The following is an 18888-nucleotide window of genomic DNA, read 5'->3' on the forward strand; positions in this document are numbered from 1 at the left end:
CCTGCTCTGCAGCTGTGCTTCAGCCCCCTCAACCACCCTCCCTAACGCCTTGCTCCAGGGGCATCAGAACATTCTGGTATCAAATGCTCACATGCTCCCCACACCTCCACCTACCCCCCAAATCCCACCCAAAGAGAAGGTCACAGTTTAATTCTGTCGGAGCTGTGCCGGGAGAGCAGGCAAGATCTGTAACACGTAATATCTAATTCCCAAAGCTTGAGGATTCGGGGAACAACATTAACATTCGCCACAATGCTCTGCAGCCTGTGACCTGTGAGGGCCAGTCTCTGAGAGCTTTCTAGTTTTATAGACTCCAGCTGGCAAACGACAACTTCACTCACACTCTCGCTTGTATCTCTCCAACATGAAAGGGTCGCATAGCCAACAGCAAGGCCTCTGAAATCCCGTCTCTGCGCCCGGGAACCCCTGCCTTCCCCTCCACTCCCCCTCCTTCACCTTCCCAGACCTTCCAGACTCCACCACCCAGCCCTCAACCCTCACACCTTCACTCCTTTCTCCAGATTCTGCATCATGGACGTAAGAGAGGTTATCAGATGCAGTTCGAGAAGGTGGGGAATGGGCTGGCAAAGCTAGAGTCCCCATCAGGGAGCCAGGAGAGAAGAGGTGGCACACTGAGTCATTCCTGTTTTTCCTCGTCACAGTAATCACAGAGCCACTACAGCAAATGAACGAGAACCTGCCACTCACTCTACAAGCATGGGGGAACCCATGACAGAGAGTGACACGCAAGGCACTCTCTGCCCAACTCATGATACCCATGCAAGGTGGCAGGACGCGTTGTAGGCCAGGGCGATGATGAGGGTGAGCTCAGAGGTGGTGTGACAGGGTATTCAGATGACAGGGCAGGGAGGCTTCCTAGAAGGGGTGACTGTCGGCTGGACCTTAAAGAATAGACCAGATTCAGATATGCAGAAATGGGAAGAGTGGGCTTTTGTTCCAGGGGAGCTGACAGTATATCCAAGGGATGGAAGTGAAAAAAGCAGGCTGGGGGCGCCTGGGGGTGGCTCAGTCGGTTGGACATCTGACTCTTGATTTTGGCTCAGGTCACGGTTTGTGGGATCAAACCCTGCATTGGGCTCTGTGCTGACAGTGGGGAGCCTGCTTGGGATTCTCTCTCTCTCTCCCTCTCTATCTCTCTGCTCCCCCACTGCTTACCTGTACTCTCTCTGTCTCTCTCTCTCAAAATAAATAAATTTTTCTAAAAAGCAGATTGAAGGGATATATAAAAAGAAAAGGAGAAATAGAGCTGGGGTGCCTGAGTGGCTCAGTCAATTAAGTGTCCGACTTCAGCTCAGGTCATGATCTCATGGCTTGTGAGTTCGAGCCCCAGTGTCGGGTTCTGTGCTGACAGCTCGGAGCCTGGAGCCTGCTTCCAGTTGTGTCTCCCACTCTGTCTGCTCCTCCCCTCCCCCTCAAATATAAATAAACATTTTTAAAATGTAAAGGAGAAAGAGAGCTGGAAAAGGCAATTTAGGTCATATTATTGATGGCTTGGAGTAGCAGCTAAATTTCTAAAAATCTCGTTCGTCTGGATTTTTCGTTCCCAGTCTCCAGCAAAGGAGAAACATTTCCGCCCATTGCGCTTCCACAGATTCTTCCTTAGCATCTGCTAGGTGCCCTGTGCCATTCAAGCGCTGCGGTAGCCGGCCTCCTAGGGGAATGAGCTGTTCCACATAACTGAGTGTAGCAGTTGCTTATCACATTAATTATTCCTTTTAATCAACTGGATGGAAATGCTTCTGAAGGTTATAATATAGTTTTCACACTTTTTACATAGCCTGCCAGGCAGGGTGGGGGTGAGGTCTCATCAGAGACTTGAAATCACCAAGGGGAATGTGGGTGCCAAGGTACAGCGAGGCCCCCCCCCCCAGGGCTGCCACAGTGTTTTTTCTTTTTTTAATTTTTTAATGTTCATTTATTTTTGAGACAGAGACACAGAGTGTGAGCAGGGGAGGGGCAGAGAGAAAGGGGACACAGAATCTGAAGCAGGCTCCAGGCTCTGAGCTGTCAGCCCAGAGCTGGACGCAGGGCTCAAACCCACCGAACTGCAAGGTCATGACCTGAGCTGAAGTCGGACACTCAAGTGACTGGGCCCCCAGGTGCCCCTGCCACAGTGTTCTATGCTGTGTCCCTTTACTGCGCGGCCTCGCGCTGCCCCTCACAGTCCTGCTCCGCTGCCCTCTCTGCTGGCTGCCGCATGCCTGCCTCTAGCTGCGAATTCGCCATGGAGCAGCTGACCTGAGGGCTGTGCTTGAGGGAAGCGTGTCCACGCATGAGCCTGTGGATCTGAGCAAGGAGCTCACCTTTGAGAAAAGCTCATGAATTTCAGATACGTGCGGCCTTTGCGACACCTGTTTCCCCTCCCCTGGGTCTGGGCTGTGTCCTTGGTAGGGACAGTGGCACTCCTCTGTCCTGGAAGGACCCAGGCTTCTCAGACTCAGCATCCCCCAGAGCTGAACTCAGCCTGACCCCGCCCTACATAAATGAGCCATCCTTCCACACACGGACAAAGAAACTCGGCCACTGTCCTGGGCCCTTAGCCCCCTTATCTCTGATGAACTCCAGGCCCTAGGGACCCATCTCTGGCGGCCTTACCCCACTGTCTCCTCTCCACACCCAGTACCCCTCCAACATCATCATCTTCTCTTGCACAAACACTGCAGCAGCCTCCCCAGCGGTCTCCCTGACTCTAGCCTTGATCCCTCCAGTGCATCCACCCCCAGTAGCTAGCAGGAGCCTCCAGTATGCCCGACAGGCCCCCCCACACCCCAAAGCCTAGCAGTCAATGACTCCTGTCCATTGCAAGGCATGACCCCGAGGCCCTGTAAAGACTGGCCCCACCCACCTCTCAGTCGTCTCCACCCCACATGACAGCAACACCAAACCACCAGTCATTTCCCAAACTCACCATGCTGCCTCATGCCTCAGGACCTTTACACAGGCTTCCTTCCTCCCAACTTCCCTGTCCCTCTGGTCATCCAGCTACTTGGTCATCCTTCAGAATTCTGACCTACTGGGTCTTCCCTGAAGGCTGACCATGTACAGGCCTCCTCTCTGCCTCTCCTATCCCTCTTATAGATCTCTCTTTTTTTTTTTTTTCACATTTCACACTATAATTATTTGTTCACACACCAATGCTTCCCCATGAGCTGAGAGCAGAAGCTGTCTTCCTCAGCCTGTATCCCCAGTACTTAAGACCTTGCCCCCCTCACAGATGATCGGTAAATGTGGACTGGAGTCACCCTGTGGGGTGGGTGGGTGTTCTGTGCTACTGGCTCAGTTGAGAACCTCAAAGCAACTCAAAAGGAGCTGCGTTTTGAGCCATGTATTAGAGGAGGGAGTACCTAGGCAAAAGCATGAGAAACAGCAGGGTGGATTCTGTGAAAAGGGCAGAGAAGACAAAGCCTACATCTAGAGTGGTAGAGAGAGGAGCTGCTGTGCTGTGCAGGGTGAGGGATGGCCCCCAGAAAAAGGGCCACCCACCCACCTTCCCTGGCTTTCCCTGGCCCAGGTGCCCTTCTGGAACGGCTGCAGTGAGGATGAGCACTGTGTCCCTGATCTGCTGTTGGATGCCCGCAGCGACCTGCCCACAGCCATGTGAGTTGGCCCTTCCCTGCCCGCACCCTGACTCCTTTCCACCCTCCACCCCTCCCCCACCGCTGGTGACAGAGCCTTCTTGCAGGCAGCATGGATCAAACACTGAACTTGGAGCCTGGGCTAGACCCAGGCTCTGCCTCTAACTCCTGTGGGACCGCAGGCAAGTCCCTTCCCTCTTTGGGCCTCTGTCAGTTCCTCTGTAAAATGAAAACTACTAGTCTATCCAACCTCCTCTAACTTTATTAAGGAAAAGGAATCCTTTCTTTGGAACCTTAACTACAAAGCAGATAAAAGGTAGAGACTAGAGGGCACCTGAGTGGCTCAGTCTGTTAAGTGTCCAACTTCGGCTCAGGTCATGATCTTGCAGTTTGTGAGTTGGAGCCCCACGTCAGGCTCTCTGCTGACAGCTCAGAGCCTAGAGCCTGTTTCAGATTCTGTGTCTCCCTCTCTTTCTGCCCCTCCCTGCTCATACTCTCTCTCTCAAAAATAAACATTAAAAAAAATTTTTTTTAAAGGCAGAGACTAGGACCTGTAGTTCTGTAGAGAAGGGGAAGAAATAGAAAATGTCCTATTTCAAATTTACGTAATATGTTCTTAAATAATTCATGCTCAACTGTTACCCAACTCTGAGATATTTAGTTAGAAGACATATCTGATAGATATTTAGAAACAATGACATGCGTGATAAATAGAAATGGCACAAACAAACTCTGGGGAAGGATGAAGCATCAAGTATTCTATCCATCTAGGCTACTAATCAAGATAGTCTTGACATTTGGCTCTGAGCTTCCGGGTAGCCAAAGCCAAAAGGGAAACATGCTAAGTAGAGAAGTGATACGTGAGTGGGGAGGCCTAGCTCCGCATTCCCCAGGCCATCTGCCTGACCCCTGGGTGTCTGTTTCCTGCAGGGAGTACTGCCAGAGGGTGCTGAGGAAGCCTGTGCTGGACTGCTCCACCTACACGCTCGCCTTCGACACCGCGGTCTTCATCATAGAGAGCACGCGCCGGCGGGTGGCGGTGGAGGCCATGCTGGAGAACAGGGGCGAGAATGCCTATAGCACCGTCCTAAATATTTCGCAGTCAGCAAACCTGCAGTTTGCCAGCTTGATCCAGAAGGTGAGAGTTTGGTGACCAGCCCGGCCTTCCTGAGCTGAGGGCAGAGGCAGGAAAGGAGGGTCCTGGCCAAGGGACCTGCCTGGCTTACGAGCACCTGTGGTCAGACTTCTCCTGGAGACTCCTGTCGACCTGGTCCGAGGTTGGGCCTGCAACAGGGTGCTTTTAACGCTGCCCGGGCCATGCGAGTGTGTAGCCAGCGTTGGGAACCACAGGAGAGGAGGGTCTGACCCATTCAGGAACGTGGGGAAGAATGAGCTTTGGCCTGTGTCCTCGGCCCTCACTAGATGTGTGCGCATGCGCGTGCGCGTACACACACACACACACACACACACACACACACCATATGTGTGCACACTAATTCATACACACCCTCTGCCTACAACTCATCCTTCAGGCGTTCTTAAAAGGGCCCTTCTAACAAGAATCAGAACAGGCTACTCCCCATTTTAAAGTTTCCCATCATGCCCAGCTGCTTTCACAACAAATTCCAGACCCTTTGTTGTGGCACTCAAGGCCCATCCCACTTTGCCATCCATCACCTGCCACCTCTGCGCTCACGCCCACACCCTGAGTCCCACTGCCACTGCTGCTTCCCAGCACACCTGAGGCCCTAGCCACGTGGTCCCCTGCCTGGGCTCCCTCCCTCCTCTGCCCAACAGCCTCCTGTTTCTTCTTGGTTACCATTTCACAGAGGAGGAGACTGAGGCACAGAGAGGCGTTATGGGGCCCCATCAGGAGCACACAGCTGCTAAGTGGCAGAGTGGGGTTCCTCATGGCAGAGCATAGTCATGTCGTGTCTGTCGAGTGCCCCAGAAAGCCACACAAGCCCCTCCATCCCCATGCAAGTCGGGGGCCTAGCCCTGTGTGTACTCCAGGGACATCCAGAGCAGCCGAGTGCTAGCCTGCTGTAACCAGGAAGTCCCACAGAGCACGAGAGAAGTCCCAGAGACACGGTTATTGAGAAACCCAGGACATCGCTGTCATGTGTGGGTGCTGAGGGGCCTCAGGTCCCCTCAGACACAGCCTCTGCCCTCAGGGGTCCCAAAGTGTCCATGTAGAGTCCAGAGTGTGGGGAGGGGCAGAATGGGGGCCCTTCTGTCCTCACCTCCACTGCAGAACTGCCACCAGTGGGTCCCTCTATCCAGCCCAGGGCTGGGCCCCACTGCCACACCCCCCACAGCCCTGAGGGGAGGGGAGGAGGCCACGTGATGGCCTTTCAAAGTCCTGTCCTGCCCAGAGATTTTTACATCTGTCTCAATTGGGGTACTTAGGGGAAACTGAGCCCAAAACCTACATCTACCTTTCACCACTTCCCTGGGCCAGACATTACAGTCTCATGCCTGTTCGTGGCCCCAGGGGCCTGGAGTCGTGGGGTTTTGTTTCTGGGGTGCAGGAGGGCTTCGAGAACTGAGAGGAGGCTCCTGGCCCTTCACAGGATGCCTCCCCTACCTCCCCCACCCAGGAGATGGTCACAGCTGGGAGACCAGCTCTCCTCTCCCCAGTCTTCCCCAATGCCCACCATCCAGCCAAGGGGAACTCTGGTGGAGGAAGCACCCCCTTAGCCGGAAACAAAGGTGTTAGTTTGATCACATACATTTTGTGCACACATATGTAAAAGCATACCCAACCTACATATCCATTCAAGGAAACACACACGTTCCGTAGGCATGCAGCTTCGGGCCCAAGGGTGCAGAGCCCACAGCAGGTACAAAGCATCATCCTGGTGGCGATTACACTGTGCTGGGCATTGAACTAGGCCCTGTGTTTATATGCATTGTATCCTTGAATGCGCATAGCAACTAAATGAGGGAGGTACTGTCATCCCCATTTCACAGATAAGCAAAATGAGACCCTAGCAGATGAGTGCACGGCCACCCAGCAGCATGAATCTAGAGGGTGCTGTGAGTCCCCTCCCTCAGGACCTGTGTTGAGGAGACACCTATGCTAGCCCAGCGGGGCCCCAGCTCAGATAGGCTGGGGGGCCTGGTGGTGTTTCCCCCTCGAACCCACCGCCACCCCTTTCTCCAGGACCCCTGTGGTCCCAGCTTCCTTCCAACTGCAGCTTCAGTACAGGTGGTGGAGGGGGCATGGGGGCCCCCAGCCCTGGGTCTCCGGCCCACCTAACTGCTCCCACGGTGTCCCCCCCCCCCCAACTCCAGGACGACTCAGACGGCAGCATCGAGTGTGTGAACGAGGAGAAGAGACTCCACAAGAAAGTCTGCAACGTCAGCTACCCCTTCTTCCGAGCCAAGGCCAAGGTGGAGGCAGGGGGCCGTGTGGGAACGGGACCGGGCAGGGACTGGGAGGCATTGGGGATGCCAGAGAAATGGAAGTGACCTGAGGGGAGAACAGGGGAGGGAGGGAGAAGCCCAGGAAATGACATTCAAATGACCTAAGTAGCCAGCCCACCCCAAGAGAACATTCAGGCCCCTTCACCTAGCGCTACCAGTCGCCCCCCACCCCCCGACCTTTTGGCCACTTAACCCTGCTGTCCTTTATCCTGACACATTTTCTCAGAGCCCAACCTGTGTTGTCCTCCTGTGTGCATGGCAAGAGACTGGGAGAAAAGTCCACATTTCATGAGCACATACCACATGCCTGAAAGTAGGTAGGGGGTGTGAGGAGAGAAGCAAATTTGCCAAGGGAGCATCTCCACATTCCAGACTCCAGATCGTGTGGCTTTTCCCCCCGCTCCACTGGGCAGTGGGCAGCCACTGAAGGTTCTGGAGCGAGAGAAGACCCGACTGAGACCAGGCTGCTTGTAGAGCAGGAATCAGAGCTTGAGGCAAGAGCTCGCTAGAGAGTGGCAGCGTGTTTCCAGGACCAGGGTCTGCAAGGCTGGTGGAAGGAGGGGAGATAGGTCAGGAGATGGGGGGCCATGAGGGCTCCTTGCCAAAGGACACAAGTCAGGACTGGGGCCCCAAGATCTCTTTAGGAAAACCCAAGAAGCCCAGACCTGGGAAAAGCACAGAGGGCTGTGGAAAGTCCCACTAACAGCCCCAGAGTGGGACGGAAGGTGGCAAGGAGGGTCAGAGGTCACGGGGCAACAATCAGGGGACCCAGGCCCCGGTCCCGGGCAAAGCCCCTGGAGCGGGCCATCAGAGTGGTGGCAGGATGGCTGACCAAGAGGCAGATGCCTTATTAACGTGCTGGGTGACCCGAGGCAGCCTCCCCCCTTCTCCTGGCCTCACCCCACCTCATCTTCATGTGGGAAGAAGGGGCGGGTGCCGCATCTTACCACTAACTTCTGGCCCCTCCTCCTGTGGCCCATGACGGTGGCCACCGCCCTCCCCACTCAGGGACTCCTGCAGAAGCCTGAAGTTGGGCCTCCCGTCTTCTAGTTGCCTGTCATTGAAAACATAAAAAGGAAGCCAGGGGAGGAGAGGGCTGGCCCCACCGCCAAGAGACCCCAGCAGAGCACGTCCAGTCCGTGCTGCCCCCTCCCAGGGTCCTGAGCTCAGCAGGCACCTGACCCTCCCGCCCCCCAGGGGACCCCCCTCCCATCAGGAGCTCCCCTCCCAGGCAGGGGCCGGGGAAGGGAGGGCAGGGAGGGCAGGCCCAGACGCCCAGTTCCCAGCCACCCCAGCTCCAGCGACTGGACCTCTTCCTCGCAGGTGGCTTTCCGCCTAGATTTTGAGTTCAGCAAATCCGTCTTCCTGCACCACCTGGAGATCCGGCTCGCGGCTGGCAGGTCAGGCCCTCGCCCACNCTGCCGCTTGCAAGGCTGCTGCCATTCTTCAGTCTGGGGCAGCTCGGACATAAATAGCAACACCCTCACCTTTATATAGCAGTTTCTATAGCCTACGGCTCCAAAGCACTGTACATGTAACTGTCCTCACAGCAGCCCCCGAAGATAGGCGAAGCAGGGGATAGATATGCTCACAGAGTAAGGGGAATGAGGTCTTTTCAAACAGAAAAATGTCAGGGTGCCTGGGTGGCTCAGGTGGTTAAGCTTCAGACTTCAGCTCAGGTCATGATCTCACAGTTGGTGAGTTCAAGCCCTACGTCGGGCTCTCTACTGTCAGCAGGGAGCCTGCTTTAGCTCCTCTGTCCCCCTCTCTCTATACCCCTTCCCAGTTTGTTCTCTCTCTAAATAAGTGAACTTTAAAAAAATAATAAATAAATAAAATGGAAAAACCTCCCAGGGGAGAGAAATCCAGGGCAGAAAGAACACTGGGTAAGGAGTAGGACAGTCAGTGCTCTGCTCTCAGTTGCACAGTGTACATGCTGTGTGTCGCTGGGAAGTTCACTCAACCTTTCTGGGCCCTCCTTTCCTTTTCTTACCTGCAACTTGGGAGGTGGGTTGGGAATAACCCCTGCTTTGCCCATCTCGAGGGGCTGCAGTGAGCCAGTCGGGTGTGCTGGCTGAGCTGGTAGAAATGAGTTCCTTCCTGATGGCTCTGGGGCTGTCCCTGCAGTGACAGTGATGAGGAGGAGAGCACCAAGGAAGACAACACGGCCCTCCTGCGCTTCCACCTCAAATACGAGGCCGATGTCCTCTTCACGAGGTGAGCAGGGCCCCGCGGGATGGGAGGCCTGAGAGAAGTGAGGGCTAGGATGGGGTGCCCCTGGGGAGGCCCAGAGGTGTCAGGGTCTGGGCTCCAGTGCCGAGGGACCATGAGCCGGAGCCAGTTGTGTCCCTGAGGGGTGGTGGGAGGGTGCAGTCCCCTCATCTGTGCTATCAAACTAGCTGAAGGAGGAGACCCAGATCCGGCCTCCAGGGAGCTCCCAGCAGGGGTGAAGGCGGAGGGCTGGGGCAGCCGGAGGTGTCCACCCCAAGTTCAGGCAGTAAGTGGGAACATGGTCTGTAGAGAATTTCCAAATTGTGATAAAACCTACCAAAAGTCCATCTGCTTTTCATTACCACCTCGCGCCCGCAGCTCTAGACGGCAAAAGTGAGATAGTGCTCCTCCCGGCAGGGCAAACTGCCCCCGCCACCCTGCCCGTCCTCCCCTCCCCTCCGTGCACCTCGGCCCGCAGCCTGCCCTCTGGGAGCTCCCAGGCGGGGGGGAAAAGCTCAGGCCGTCCCTCGGCCACTGCTGGAGGCTGGAACGGGGCATAGTGTGCGAGTTCGTGCTCAAAGAGGCCAGGTCCCCTGAGGCAGGGATGTCAAATAACGGCTCTTCTGGTTCACGCCCATCCCCCACGGGAGGACATTGCTAACTGATCTCGGCGTGTATTCCTGCTGAGCCTCGGAACCCTTCCTGACACAGCTCTCCCGACGGACGCGAGAGGAAACCTGTTTTTCGTGGTCTAGGAGGGCTGGGCATACGCACGCACCCTCGTCGGTTCATTATCCATCTGGCCAGCATTGACTGAGCTCACGGCGGCCCCATCCTCTGTCCCTGCAGGAGTAGCAGCCTGAGCCACTACGAGGTCAAGCCCAATAGCTCCCTGGAGAGGTATGACGGCATCGGGCCTCCCTTCAGCTGCGTTTTCAAGGTAAGAGCTGAGGAGCCCCGCTTGGGAGGGGAAGAATCTGGAATCATTGCTTGTGCCTGGGGTTCAGCCCGACCCTGTCACCCACTCACTGTGTGATTGTAAGCAAGTTCCTTCCCTTCTCTGGGCCTCGTCTAGACAATAATGGGGCTGGACTGTGAGGATGTATCAGTGACGGTTAGGTGCGGCTGCATATGATTTTAAAAATATACAAAACAGCAGTCGAAGTGGACCAGGTTTATTCTCTCCACAAAAAAGTCCAGAGTTGACAGCATCACAGTCATTCAGGATTGGGTCTCCCATCTGGTCCACCATCCTCAACAAGCGATTATCAGCCTCTCAGGTTTCTCATGGTCCAATAGAGCTGCAGCTCCAGCCATCACGTTCTCATTCCAGGAAGAAGGAAGGGGAGAAGAGCAGGCCCCTCCCTAGTAAAGAAGCTCCTTGGTAGTTCCTCACACTTGCAGTTACCTAGGGAGGCTGGAAAACATGGCCTTTGTCTCAGTGCCCGTCATTAACAAAGGGGTGAGAAGGAGAATTAGGAGGCAGTTGAGCAGTCTGCAGCGTGGGCCCCTGCTCCTCTGAACTCCGCGTGAGAGCTGGGGGCGGGCTGACAGCTGGGAACTGCATTTCAGACACACCAGTGCCTGGCTGGCTGGTCCAGGAGGGGTTTAGCGACTGCCTGAGACCACAGGTGATGGTCATAGCTGCTCCCCGCTCCCCCGCCCCAGGCTGTGATTCCAAAGCCCTGCTTGTAACCACAGCTGCTCAGACACCAGATGTGTCACAGCCAGAACGTGCACCATCACACACTCGCCGGTCGTGTCCACCATTAATTCAAGAGTCTCCCTCATAATAAATTCATAAGTGCTCTCAACATGTCCACCTCGACTGCAGGGCAGGGTGGCTGCCAGCACCAGGCTGCAAAACTCCCCACAGCCAAGGGAGGGAAGTTGAAAATGGAAGTGACTCAGGGGGCCTGGGTGGCTGGGTCCCTTAAGTGCCCGACTCTTGATTTCTGCTCAGGTCATGATCTCACGGTTGGTGAGTTCGAGCCCCCGGGTTGGGCTCTTCGCTGAGAGTGTGGATGGGGCCTCCTTGGGATTCTTGTGCACTCTCTTTCTGCCCCTCCCCTGCTCGTGTGGGCAAGCAAGCACACTCCCTGCCCTCTCTATCAAAAAAAATAAATAAATAAAAAAAGAAAGAAAAAAAAAGAACGAAGAAGAAAAGAAAATGGAAGTGACCTTGCCCTCCAGCCTCATGGCCCTGTTGACTTGTGGACCCTCAGCCTCCAGGACCCCTGCCCTGCCAGCGCTTTCACACAACCTCATCTGTGCAGCCCCCGCCGGGGGATTTAGCAGAGCTGCAGAACTTCCACAGTGAGAAGGCCAGGGGGCCTGAAGGGCCCCCCCACCCCCTTCCCAGGCCGGGCCGTGGGCGTGGCCCCTGCGGAGCCCGCCTCCACACCTCTGCCTGCTGGGGGCTGTACTGACTCCTCCCCCTCTGGCCACAGATCCAGAACCTGGGCTTCTTCCCCATCCACGGAGTGATGATGAAGATCACCGTCCCCATCGCCACCAGGGGTGGCAACCGCCTGCTGATGCTGAGGGACTTCCTTACTGACCAGGTACGGGCGGCCTTGGGAACCGGCTTAAAGGGAAGGGACCAGGAGGAGACAGACTTGCCCGTGGGCGTGTCCCCAAGTCCCCAGACCTCAGCTCCTCCTCCCAGGACCTTCTCGGGGAAGAAGAGGAGCGAGGAACATCTCCGGGATGCGGAGTCTGCCCGTGCCCGTTGTGAGGCCGGTGTGTGTCCCTCGTGCAGGTGAACACGTCCTGTAACATCTGGGGAAACAGCACGGAGTACCGGCGCGCCCCGACGGAGGAAGACCTGAGTCGTGCCCCGCAGCTGGTGAGTGGCCGCTACTTTTCTCCCGTTCCGGTGGTTGGTCAGGAAGAGCGTGTTGAGCACAGTGTGTCCCGCCTCAAACCCAGAGGAAGCAAAATGAAGAGAAGATACTTCTTGCTCTTGACGAGCTTACCATCTCGGAGGGTACATCAGAGTGAATGCCAAAGAAGCCGGGAGACAAGGCTGTGACAGGTGTCAAGAGAGTGACAGTGGAGGAAAGGACCAGGGAGAGTGGACGGGTACCTGTGCCTTAAAGGGCCAGCGGGACACAGATGAGCAGAGGGAAGGGGAAGGAGCCAGGTGGAGGCCAAGACCTCCGTGGCTGGTAGTGGGAACATCGACCCCATCAGCTGGGGCCTCCCTGACCCCAGAGACGGAAGGCAGTTCGTGTCACCTCCCAAGGCCCTCCCCAAAACACCTGCTAGTTTCCAGGCTTCTGTTCCCAGGCTTGCCGCTGTCCCCAGATACCGCTTTCTGAGCATGCTCTCATTATTCTTTCCCAAACAGAAATCTTAGCTGTTTTGGCGTTATTGCCCCCAAACGAGCGCCTCACACAAAACATTTTTTTGAGTGTCGTGTACTTTACTGAAGACTGGACCTGGGTGGGGGTTAAGGGGGCTGCAAGAAAGAGACTCGAAGTTTAGCCTAATAAATTCTGGTTATTTGACGATTTCTTTGGTTTTTCTGTTCAGATGGTGTCATCTGGAAATCATAATAGTGTTAGCTTCACCATTCAGTCTTTATAAATGGCTTTTCTCAGCTTACGGCCCCCGCCAGGATCTCTGGGGCAACGGGGCATAGAAATGCCGACACTCTTATCTTGATCTTGATTTCTTAAAATTTTTAAAAATTTTTCATTATTAAACATGACACTGGCCGTAGGTTTTTTTTTTTTTTAACAAACACTCTTTATCCAGATTCAGGGAATTCCTTGGGAGTTTTTTTTTTTTGTTTTGTTTTTTTTAATCATAAACAGAAGTTGGATTTCCCAAAATGCCTTTTCCGCATCTGTTCCAGTTGTTTCCTCTGGTCCGTTTGTGCGGTGATGACATTTATAGGTTCCCTAACGTCGAACCAGATTCTCCCAGAAGACACCCAGTTACGCACAACTTCGAGTACGACATACACCCTCCTTACCTTGTGGTCCAGCCATCCCATGGCAGCCGCAGCCTGTGTGTCCCCCACCCCCGCCTCTCCTTGTCCCCTGTCCTCCGCTCCGCCTCCCCCAGGAGCAAACCTTGGGTGACCGGTGGAGCTCAGCCATCTCTCTGGTGGTTCGGGCCCTGGCGAGGCCAGCTGCCTTCCCCCGTGCCCCCAGAGCCCGGTCGCTCACCCCGAGACCTACCTCCCCTTTCAGAATCACAGCAACTCTGACGTGGTCTCCATCAGCTGCAACGTGAGGCTCGCCCCCAACCAGGAAATCCATTTCCATCTACTGGGAAACCTGTGGTTGAGGTCCCTAAAAGCAGTAAGTAGAGGGGCCCCTGGGTGGCTCGATCAGTTGAGCATCCAACTCTTGATTTCGGCTCAGGTCATGATCCCTGTGTCGGGCTCCACGCTGAGCATCGAGCCTACTTGAGATTCTCTCTCTTTCTCTCTCTCTCTCCCTCCCCCTTCCCCCTCCCACCCCTCTCTGTCTCTAAAAAATAAAAGCAGTATGTAGAGCACCTGGGCTGGACTCCAGGAAGAAAGGGAAGGTGGTGGGTGCTGGGGAGTCTCTCACCCAGGGAGAGCCCGGCTTCTGACAAGGCCTCTGATCATACAGCTCAAGTACAAGTTGATGAAGATCACGGTCAATGCAGCCTTGCACAGACAGTTCCACAGCCCCTTCATCTTCCGCGAGGAGGATCCCAGCCGCCAGGTGAGCCCCCTGGGGACCCTGCAGACCTGAGCTTGAGCCAGGCCAGCTGGGGAAGGGGTCATCTCTTTCCCTAGAGTTTCCCTCCATTCATGTGTTGCTGCAGGAGAGAGAAGGACCCATCTGCTGGCAATTAGCACAGCATCAGAAGAGAGGGGGAAGAGCAAGATCAGAGGGTTCTTAGGGGCAGCAGTAGGGAGGGGGCCAGAAGTAGGCATTGGCACAGTGCCTGGGCGCAGCAGGCCTTGGACCACAATAACCCCGCAGAAGGGGGGAAGAAGGGGAATCTGCATATCCTGCACTAGAGGAAAGTACTGGAACCCAGGCCCCCCCTGCTGGGGAGGCTTACTGATTGGCTCCACCAGCTGTGACGCTGGATCCTGGGCGGGCTGGCAGCCCAGAGCGACCAGCCCACCCCTCTCCTCCCCATCCCTTAGCACTTCAAATTTAAGGAAATACACATGACATGCTTTAGAAGTCTGGCATGAACTGAATTCATGAAGACTGAGGAAATGCAAGATGTCTCTGAATTAGGACTCTTTCTGAATTGGACAAAACCGGATTGTCACAGACCAGACTGCCTTGAATCAGGGCCTCTGGAAGGGGGTGAGGCTTCCCACGGTGCTCTCCTGAGAAAAGGAAAAGTTGGGTCTTGAAGAAAAGCCCAATCCTGTGGAGAGACGGGCATCCTGGGCGTGGGACACTGCTGCCCTCCACTGGCCACTTCCCCGAAGCGTGGCCTGGGCTCCCATACCAGATGCGGCATTAATGCCAGCCCTGCCCCCAGGAGATGCTGGAGCCCCAAACAGACATGGTCAGGAGGACAGACCTTCATAAAACGCGTACACACATCATTCATAAACAAGGTGGGGGGCCACCACACAGAGGGGTAGCAGGGACCAAAACCTAGAAGCAGCTCTCAGGGGACCCACCTAAGGAGCGGTTTTATTATCCAGTTGTTGGGTGTTCCTCCTGTGACTCAAGCCCCACCCCAGGGATACAGAGATGAATTAAGCAGACATGGGGATGAGGATAGCAAGGCCATGGCCACAGTCTGGGGGTGAGCACAGGTGGTGGGCTTGGCAGGGGGCCAGTCAGAGCAAGGGATGTCCAGAGAAAGTTCTCTCGATACCGTCCATTTGAACTGAATCTTAAGAGATAATGTTAGAATTCTGCAGGCAGCCAAGAGACAAGAGGTAGTGCCCAGGCACCCCCACCACACACACACACACACACACACACACTACCCCTGTCTCTAAATTAAGTTCATCTTTTAAATGAATTCTCCTTCTCCGTCAGCTCCCACTCCACCCAAAATCCCTCTTTTTTATTTATTTACTTTTTTAGAGAGGGACGGGAGAGGTGCCGAGGGAGAGAGAGAATCTTAACCAGTCTCCATGCTCAGCACGGGCCCGACACAAAGCTCGATCCCATTACCCTGGGATCATGACCTGAGCCAGAATCAAGAGTCGGATGCTCAACAAACTGAGCCACCCAGGAGCCCCCCAAAAACCTTTCTTATAATCTCTAAATGCCTCACATCTCTTTTAGGAAACCAGCAACCCAGAATTTAAGCCCCTGTCGGCCTGGCTGTGTGCTAGGTGCTAGGGGCGGGAAGGTAGAGAAGGTCCCAGCCTTTACGGATGGACAGAGAAAGAAGGAACCTGCCATTTGTTGAGCCCTCACCCTGGGCCAGGCACTGTCTGTCACAGACACTTTGCATGTTTTCTCACTCATTCCTCAAAGCACTGTGAGGTGTGCCCCACCCCTATCTTTCAGATGCAGAAACTCAGGTTGTGCGAGATAAGGCAGGGGGGCACTGAACAGTGAGTCAACTGGAGCTGAGTCAGGACTCTCTGCTGCTGCCGCAGGGGCTCGTCCGTGCCGCTCTCCGGCATGTTGAGCGAGCGCCTGCTCTGTCCCCGGCACTGAAGATGGGACCGTGAACGGAGACAGCCCTGCTCTGCTGGAGCTGACATTCTAGATGGGAAGAAAGGCAAGCCGCAGGAATATGTCAGTGTCAAATGGTGATAAGTTCTGCCCCGAAAAACAGGCGTGTAAAGATGGAGACTTGGGGGGGTGCTATTTTATACAAGGAGATTGAGAAAAGCCACTCCGATAAATTGACATCAGAGACGAAATCAGAGACGAAGAATAGGGGTGTCATGTAGCTATTGGGGGGGGGGATTGCACTGCTGGAAAGAAAGGACAGCAATACAAAGGCCTTCGGTGGACATGTGCTTGGCATGTTGGAGGCCAGGTCGCTGGAGGCTTGGAGTAGAGAGAGCCATGGGGTGGGGTGGGGGGCAGGAGATGAGGCCAGCGAGATGAGCAGAACTGGAGAGTGTAAGGCCTTGCGGGCCCACGCAGGGACTCTACTTTTCCACTCTTGAGTCACTGAATCCATCTGCCTTGCTCTGGCTGCCAAGCTAAGAACCGACTGCAGAGGGTGAGGCCGGAGCCAGGAGGCAGTTAGCCGGGCTTCTGCAGTCTCGGGGGAGAGGAGGATGTTCAGCCCCAGGAGGTAGCCCTGGGGGCGGGACTGCCACATTCTGGGTCCTTCAGAGGTCAAAAGGACAGACATTGCTGGAGTCCACGTGGACGCAAAGGTTAAGAGTCAGTGACGAGTACAAAGCTTCCGGCCTGAGCAACAGTGAGGAAGAACAATGCTGGCATTTGTTTTCATGGGAAAGGCGGTGATGCAACAGGGTTGAGGGCACAAAGCGGGATCAAGAGTTTGTCTGGACACCTGTTAAAGATGCCAAGCAGGCCAGGAGGACAGGAGGACAGGAGTCTGAAGAGTCCTGGTAGAAGGGAGAAAGGGGACAGAGTCAGCATATAGATGTTAAAGCCCCAGGATGGAGTGAGTTTACCTACAGCTGTTTCCACAGCCCTGAGCACCCTTACCTTCGGAGATCTTTCCTCAAAAATAATTCAAACTAGGGGCTCCTGGGGGGCTCTGTTGGTTAAGCATCTGACTCTTGGTTTCAGCTCTGGTCTTGATCTCACAGTTTGTGAGTTCAAGCCCCGCATCAGGCTCTATGTGGACTAGTATGGAGCCTGCTTGGGATTCTCTGTCTCCCTCGCTCTCTGCCCCTCCCCTGCTTACTCTCTACCTCTCTCTCTCAAGAATACATAGACATTTAAAAATAATAATTTAAATTATTTTATGACAAATATATATAAAGACAAACATAATCCAGGCAAGAGATTATATTTGTTTTTCCCTCAAATTTTAAAAGACATTAGAACATTTGCATGGGCCCCTAAAAGTACTAAGGGCCCTGGGCCCCCATGCCTACTGGGTAAGACAGTGCTGAGCTCACCAGAAAATGCCTCTAGATAAGGAAGAGGTCCCAGGGCAGAGCCATGGAACATGGGACAGAGCCCAAGGCCAAAGGCAGTAAGTTCCAAACAGGAGGCAGGATCACCTGGATCATTTAACTCAGGGGTCCTTTGTGCCAGGGCCGGGCCCTCTGAGGCCTCCGCGGGAGCTGGGTGCCCCCCATCCCTCCAGCAGATCCCAGCAGGCCCTGGCCATCTCCTGCCACCCCGGCTGCCACCCGGGCCCCAGAACAGTAAGGCTGTTGACCTGGTGCACTCATCCCCTTACAGATCACATTTGAGGTCTCCAAGCAGGAAGACTCGCAGATCCCCCTCTGGATCGTCCTGGGCAGCACGCTGGGGGGCCTCCTGCTGCTGGCCCTGCTCGTGCTGGCACTCTGGAAGGTGAGGCCCGGTGAGGGGGGGGGGGGGCAGCAGCATCTGGCTGCTTGGCCCAGGCAGGGGGCTCCAGCCTGCGGGCTCTGTGGCCCGTCTCCACGTTCTCCTCCCCAGGGGAGCTGGCACCCACCTGGCCTTCTCCCCAGAACTTGCCTCCTGCTACCTACGCATCCATGTCCCCCCATAGCAGGCAGATTGGCTAAGGCCAACAGAGGGCCCTCACCAAGTGGCTCTGACCCTTTTGTGGGTCCCTTTGAGAACCTGATGAAAGCTCGGTCTTACTCTTATGAGAGGCAGCAGCAAAGTACACACAGCCACCTTTCTCCAACAGTGTCAGGCTGTTAACAAACCCCCAAGCCCTCCTGTCGCTGAGCCTCAGGTGCAGAACCCCTGGTCTCTGATGAGGGCAGGGAGACCCAGAGAGAGGTGCTGACTAGGGCAGGGTCACACAGCATGACACTTCATGCCTCCTGACCCAGGCTCCATCCACTCCATTGCAGTCCCCCCATACCAATTAAGTGGCCCATTGTGTGGCCCATCGAGGGAGTTCTGCTGGGCTGGGGGTGTTTGTGGGGGGGGGGTACTCAGTGTTAGCTGGGGTATTCAGCAAAGCCTCCTACAGGAAGAAGCCTTAGGAGGGTGAGCAGAGGGAAAGCAAGGAGCGGGTGACAGGCCTTGTCTGCCCTGCCCCCGTCCCTGAGACTTCTCCCTTTGCCTCCCCCCAGCTCGGCTTCTTTAAAAGCGCCAGGCGCAGGAGGGAGCCTGGCCTGAATCCCACCCCCAAGGTGCTGGAGTGAGGCTCAGAGGCTGTGAGTTGATGGAGGCCAGGACACCAGTCCAGGCCATGTGCAGGCCCAGGCCCATGGCCTGCTGAGCTGGGGTGGAGAAGACACCAGCTCGCTTTGCACTTGACCTCATCTCCTGAGAGACCACGCCTGCACCCTCCGAAAGGAACTCAAGCCAGTTTTAAGAGGGACTACTCTACTGGGAGGCCGAGACACCTCCAACAAGGATCCCTGGTGACTTCAAGGGACCCTGCCAAGGCACACCAAAGCCTCCCTCGGGCCCTGTGGGGGCATGTGCTGCCTCTGCCGCTAAGGTGCTAGGATTTCATAACCGTCCCATCCTCAGAAGAAACCGGCAGAGGAAGGAGGCAATGCAAACCCGTTTTTCACACTCCAGGCCTTGAGGCCCAGTGGGACCCAGGGGGGCAGCAGATCTGGCTC

At 55.4% G+C, this 18888-nt stretch overlaps 1 protein-coding gene across 1 annotated transcript in view; it reads left to right on the forward strand.

The window, feature by feature from the left end:
* The window catches only part of ITGA11 (integrin subunit alpha 11), an 89856-nt gene extending 70978 nt beyond the window's left edge, over positions 1–18878 (forward strand). The window contains exons 19-30 of the mRNA XM_077781129.1: positions 3533–3618; positions 4527–4734; positions 6894–6992; positions 8349–8425; positions 9153–9242; positions 10086–10176; positions 11687–11800; positions 11998–12084; positions 13439–13549; positions 13847–13942; positions 17555–17668; positions 18388–18878. Coding sequence (XP_077637255.1) covers positions 3533–3618; positions 4527–4734; positions 6894–6992; positions 8349–8425; positions 9153–9242; positions 10086–10176; positions 11687–11800; positions 11998–12084; positions 13439–13549; positions 13847–13942; positions 17555–17668; positions 18388–18459 — 1245 coding nt within the window. The 3' untranslated portion in view covers positions 18460–18878. The remainder of the gene's footprint in view (positions 1–3532; positions 3619–4526; positions 4735–6893; positions 6993–8348; positions 8426–9152; positions 9243–10085; positions 10177–11686; positions 11801–11997; positions 12085–13438; positions 13550–13846; positions 13943–17554; positions 17669–18387) is intronic.
* The last annotated feature ends 10 nt before the right edge of the window (positions 18879–18888 follow it).

This window comes from Crocuta crocuta, unplaced genomic scaffold, assembly GCF_008692635.1.
Source record: "Crocuta crocuta isolate KB4526 unplaced genomic scaffold, BGI_CrCroc_1.0 scaffold130, whole genome shotgun sequence".
NCBI lineage: Eukaryota > Metazoa > Chordata > Mammalia > Carnivora > Hyaenidae > Crocuta > Crocuta crocuta.